This window comes from Malus sylvestris, chromosome 1, assembly GCF_916048215.2.
Source record: "Malus sylvestris chromosome 1, drMalSylv7.2, whole genome shotgun sequence".
Taxonomy (NCBI): domain Eukaryota; kingdom Viridiplantae; phylum Streptophyta; class Magnoliopsida; order Rosales; family Rosaceae; genus Malus; species Malus sylvestris.
The window spans coordinates 16,843,755-16,850,026 of record NC_062260.1 but is presented as its reverse complement, the minus strand read 5'-3'; the positions used below and the strand labels follow the sequence as shown (position 1 = coordinate 16,850,026).

General features: G+C 38.5%; 1 protein-coding gene across 1 annotated transcript; it reads left to right on the top strand.

Moving 5' to 3' along the window:
* The first annotated feature begins 2,488 nt into the window (after positions 1–2,488).
* Positions 2,489–6,062, top strand: LOC126629076 (protein KINESIN LIGHT CHAIN-RELATED 1-like). Its single transcript, XM_050298967.1, has 3 exons — positions 2,489–3,611; positions 4,096–5,004; positions 5,659–6,062. The coding sequence occupies exons 1-3, from the start codon at positions 3,016–3,018 to the stop codon at positions 5,891–5,893; spliced, it is 1,740 nt and encodes a 579-aa protein (XP_050154924.1). The 5' UTR covers positions 2,489–3,015; the 3' UTR covers positions 5,894–6,062.
* Positions 6,063–6,272: the final 210 nt, after the last annotated feature.

Sequence of the window (6,272 nt, the reverse complement as noted above, 5' to 3'; positions counted from 1 at the left end):
AATCTACTTGATCTTTGTAATGGTTCGATCTCAAATAAAATGCGTACCATTGAAGGCCATTTTGGGAAACCTGTACTTAAAAAATAAATAAATAAACTGTTTATGTTGTGCTTTTAAAATAATCAATTGTAAAATAAAGGAATTGATAAACTGTATTTTTAAAAGTGTTGTGAGAATAAAAAATAATGCAAAAACGTTTGATAAACTTTAATGTAAAAGTAATATAATTGTATATAATTACAAAAACGAACATAATAATGATGGGTGGTGGCAACAACGGTGGCAAGGCTAGTGTTGGGCTATCGCTACTACAATGGTGGGGGTATGATGTTTGTGCCAATAATAGGGTATGGTGTTTGGGTTGTAAAGGTAGCAATGGTGTTAAAGTCAATGGCAGAGGCAACAACGGTGGTTGTGGTGGCAGTTGTGGTTGTGGTGGTGGTGGTGGTTGTAGATTATGGCCTTAACAATGCTAATGATGGTGGTGGTAATGGCCGTGGTGGCAGTTGTGGTGACGGTGGTGCGATGGTGGTGATAGCAATTGTGATGATTATAGTGGGACGACAGTGGTGACAACAAGGATGGTGATAATGGCGGTAATGATTTAAGGTTAATGGTTGTAGTGGTAGGTGTTGGCGGTTATTTGTTCTCTAATGGAGAGAATGTGAATAGAAGGATAAATAATATAAATTTTTTAGGGTATATAACAATTAAAAATATTCATTAAACGTCCAATTTTGTTTGTTTTATAAAAACAACTTATAAGAGCTGTCATCTGGAGGATATTACTTTAAAATAAAAGAAAACTAATGAAAATTGCTTCAAATTTTTACATTTTAATAATAAAAAACTACATACTAACTTTATTTAATGACAAGGACAAAAGAATTAAAAAAAAAAAAACCAACTTGCGCTGGGGTGCGTACCACCCCTTCCCTTTCACACTCTACTTTTTTCTCCCACCTTTTTCCCCCATTAATAGATTTTTTTTGTTTGCTTAGAATAAGAAAAATACTTCAAATTGAATTACATTCTCCAGTTTTATTTTTGTGTTGTCGTTTCCCAATAGTAATTATGATGATGAGAAACTTTTCGATGTGTCTGGAAATTAGGGTGGTATACTCTATACAAGTTATGAGATTCTTGTGTTAAAAAATTAATAACATAAAAAATAAAAAATTTCATCACTTACATAATAATACGTGGTATACCATTTGTGTTACGAGCACAAGGAAAAATTTATCCAATATGACACCCAAGCTTAAGAAATTGGATGGAGAGTTACATTTATTATTGTAGGTATGTAAAAAATATGATGAAATTTTAATTTGGTAATTGAAAATAGATTTTTAAATATAATTACTGAGAACATAATATTCTTAAGGTTTTGGTCCACATAATCACTTATGGATTCATTGTTTTTGGTGCAATGGGTGCTTTTACAGGACCAAAAATGATCTAAGTTTCAAACCTTATGAAACTGAACACTATTTATAAAACTTCACCAATAAGTAACACTATTCATGAAACTAAACCAATAAGTAGATAATATTTATGAAACTGGACTAATAAATAGACACTATTTATGAAACGAAAACAAGAATTAGGCATTAATTTTAAAACTAAACCAAAATGTGAAAACTATTTATGAAACTGGAGTTAGAACTGACAATATTTATGAAACATGACAAAGAATTATGCAATATTTATGAAAGTGGACCAATGACTAGACACTATTTATGAAACCGGACTAAGAAATAGACACTATTTATAAAACTGTACCAATTACTATACATTATTTATGAAACTGGATCTAATAACTAGGCACTATTTATAAAACATGATCAAGAACTAGACACTATGTATGAAAGTGGACAAAAGACTAGGCTCTATTTATGAAATTGGACCAATAAATAGTATAATACAGTTTGGTTTCATAAATAGTGCAATTTTATAAATAATATTCAATTTCATAAATAATGTTCAGGTCCCGCGCATCAGGTTTTTTTTTTCTTTTTTTAATTGTGTCATTTTCATTAAAATTTAATTCTTTTTCAATAAATAAAGTTATAGCATGATTTTTTATTAAAATAAATTTAGTTCAAATCCTTTTTAAGAAGTTCTTTTAAAAATAAGTAAAGTATTTTATTTTGGGGTGTGATATTCACACACCCAATTTACACACCCTTCTAATTTTCGACCGTCGGATCGAATGAACTAAAGAAAATTAAAGAATAAAAATTAACAAAATATGTGTAAGAAGTAAAATAGGATGTATGGATAACACAACCTTTACTTTTATCAAACTTTTTAACTTTTTAAATTTAAAATTTAAACAGTAAAAACAATGTCAAACAAGGTGTGAATGAGACGTAACATTGTAACGGGACCTGAAAAATAATCCAATAATTGCAGAACAGATACTCCGGGCCACGTTGTGGGCCGATACTTACAAAACAGCAGAAACCAGCCAGCTCCAGCCTTCTCTAACTCTCTATCTCTCCTCTCTCTCTCCCTCTCCCTCTTCCAGTCAGCAGAGCAGAGGAACATTCAGACGAAGCAAAGCATAGAAAGACAGCGCAGAAGGAAGTGAAAAATAAAAATAAAAATAAAAATTTGCTGCAATGGATTTCGTATCTCTGTTGGTCCCCTTTTTTGTTTTAAAGCTGATCATCAAATTAAAGCACTCCAACCCCAATTCCTCCATCATTAGGCGTCTCTTCCAAGCAACCCTCCATCCCCACCCCCATTAACTCTCTCTCTCTCTCTCTCTCTCTTTACCCACCTACTCTCTCTCTCCCCTCTGCACACTGAACCAAATTCAAGTTTTTACCAGCCACTTATCAGTTCCCTACTTCTTGTAATACAGAAACAGAAACCCAATTCTTCATTTCCGCAGCTATTTCTCACCACATTTGGTAAAATTTAGCTAAATTCAGTTGTGGGTATTTGAAATATATCAATTTTTAGCTTGAATTTATCGAATTTGATTCTGGGTACCTCAGCTTTTCAGCCATGCCAGGCTTAGTCTCACCCAAAAGCTCGCCTCTTGGAGTACCTTCGCCGCCAATTTTCGTAGCCGACCCGGCCCGCAAAACAGAGCACTCCAATGGCGCCAAAACCCCATCGCCTTCGACCACTCGGGCCAGACCAGCCAAAAAACCAGCCTCAGAGAAGCTACCCATCGACGAGACCTCGCTCGACAACCCGGATCTGGGTCCCTTTTTGCTGAAGCTCGCCCGGGACACTATTGGGTCGGGTGAGAACCCGAATAAGGCCTTGGACTACGCCATTCGGGCATCCAAGTCATTCGAGCGCTGCTCGGGTCCTGGTCTTGACCTGGCTATGAGCTTGCACGTAGTGGCGGCGATATATTGTAATTTGGGCCGGTTTGAGGAGGCGGTTCGGATCTTGGAGAGGTCCATTGAGGTGTCGGATCTGGAAAATGGGTCGGATCATGCGCTGGCAAAGTTCTCGGGGTACATGCAGCTGGGTGACACGTATTCGATGCTGGGACAGCTTGAGCAGTCCATTTTATGTTACGGGTCGGGTTTGAAGATCCAAAAGGAGACTCTGGGTGAGTCGGATCCGAGAGTTGCAGAAACTTGCAGGTAAAGTAAAGCTCATCTCTTTATCTGTTTGTTCAGCTCTACAGGCTCATTTTAGCTAGTGATGCTGTAAAAATGCTACATTGCGCCATATGACTGCTTCGGTTAATCTGCTCGCGCTAGAGATCGACTCACGGCGGTTGATACATGTAGCCATGTGTGAACAACTCTCAACCGTTGATACACGCATCAACGTTTGGAGTTCGGCTATTGTTAACAATTGATTAATATTGTAGGATGTCGCATGAATCAACGGTTATCAACCACTTACGTTGCGTTAAAACTTATCGATGGGGGCAAAAATTTGATTGTGTTATTTGTTTTGATAGGCTTATCCTCTTAGAACTTGCTGATGCAATGTAATTTCTTCACAATTGCCTGTACTATGTTTTCCTATTATCCTTAGAAAAACAAAAAAATAATAATTGGAATTTAAGCACCGTAAAAATGTGCTGGAAACACAAACATAAGACATTGGAAATGGCAGGTACCTAGCAGAAGCCCATGTCCAAGTAATGCAATTCGACGAGGCGGAGAACTACTGTAAGAAGACGCTTGAAATCCGCAGGAAGCACAACTCGCCAGCGTCTGTTGAAGAGGCTGCTGACCGGCGTCTCTTGGCTCTCATTTATGAGGCAAAGGGAGATTACGAATCTGCACTTGAGCACCTTGTCCTTGCAAGCATGATAATGATTGCCAATGGACAGGACAATGAGGTTGCCGCTATTGACATGGGCATTGGCGATATTTACTTGTCTCTTTGCCGCTTTGATGAGGCTGTTTTCTCCTACCAGAAAGCACTTACTGTCTTGAAATCCATGAGGGGCGAGAATCACCCTTCAGTAGCATCCGTCTTTATTCGCCTTGCTGACCTGTATTACAAGACGGGTAAGTTAAGAGAGTCTAAATCCTACTGTGAGAATGCTTCGAGGATATATGCAAAACCTTTGCCTGGAATCGTACCCGAGGAACTTGCTAGCGGGTTGACTGAAATCGCAGCCATCTATGAAGCTGTCAATGAGCCTGAGGAGGCACTGAATCTCTTGCAGAAGGCGATGAAGTTATTAGATGATACACCTGCACAGAGGAGCTCTATCGCAGGAATAGAAGCACAGATGGGCGTTATGTTCTACATGGTCAGGAGGTACAGGGACGCTTGGACGTCTTTTGAGAGTGCTATATCAAAGCTTAGGGCCGGCGGGGAGAGGAAATCTGCCTATTTTGGTGTTGTGTTGAACCAGATGGGATTGGCTGGTGTGCAGTTGTACAAATTAGACGAGGCTGCTCAACTTTTTGAAGAAGCAAAGGAGATACTTGAGCAGGAGTGTGGCCTTTGTCACGCCGATACTCTTGGAGTGTATAGTAATCTTGCAGCCACATATGATGCCATGGGAAGGTAACTCATCTTTGACACATAAGCTACAAGGATTTCTTAAATTCTGTAAATAGTTTGTTTTCGCTGCTATTAGAATCTACACAGAAGCACTTAGGCGGCAGACATCTATGCCCCATCGTTTATGATCACTTTTGTTTTGTTTTGTTTTATGCTGAATTATTGTTTATCAAAAAATACTTTTGTTTGCAGTGAGCTTAGATGTATAAGATATAGTGGAAGTATAGATAGTGAACAATTAAGCTTGTAGCCTTGATGCGGTCTACTATGGGAGGTCTGTCAAAAGTCACTTTAGTAAGGAGTCCTCACATTTGCTTGAAGTCGTAATTAGTTGTTACTCCCTGGTACTCATGATGATCGTTCCTCTATTCTTTTGATCTTCCGTGGGTAATTGTCAGGCGGCTGATGTAAAGTAAAAGGTTGAAGGCTTGTATCAGAAAGTAGAGATGCTTGTCCATTTTGGAATCAATTACAATTTATAGTTTTGAGATCATAGAAAATTTTGCGTGTTTGCAGAATTGCTGAAATGCCGAGCATCCTATTAGGTTTTTTTTATTATCCAGTCGTAAAACTTGTATAGGGATTTTACCATGATGTTTGAGTTCTGCAGCAAGTTCAGTTCGTCCTTTGAACATGAAATTCTGTTATTTATTACAGAGTAGAAGCTGCAATTGAGATGTTGGAGCATGTCTTAAAGGTGAGGGAAGAGCAGCTTGGGACGGCAAATCCAGATTTTGACGACGAGAAGAAGAGGCTAGCTGATCTTTTGAAAGAAGCAGGAAGGGCAAGGAACAGAAAAGGAAAATCACTTGAAAATCTCCTCGAACCCAACTCCCAAAAGACGAAAAAGGAAGGATCGAAGAGGCGGTCTGGATTTGGATACAAAACCTGACGGAGAGACGCCTCTCTCCCCGGCTCTTCTTTCCCTTGCTGCAAATTTTGTACATATCATGTTTAAGCTATTGAACTTCCACTTGGTTTCACTTCCTGTATTTCTTTTACTCTCGTTCACTTTATTCCTGGATGCTTCTCTTGTGAAATTTAAGTCGTGTTTGGACCTTTGTTGTACTGTTTTTTTTTTTTCCTATCTGATTCCTTGCTTACTATCAAGGTTGTGTTGGCCACTGTGTAAGTTACCACTGCTCCCGAGAAAGACTCGTCTGTCATCCGGGATATAACCCACGTGATGAGTGTTATAGGAATACATATATATCTCGGTTGTATGCAAGAGGCTCTTGACGATGTGGGGGTTCACTTCTAGGAGACTACCT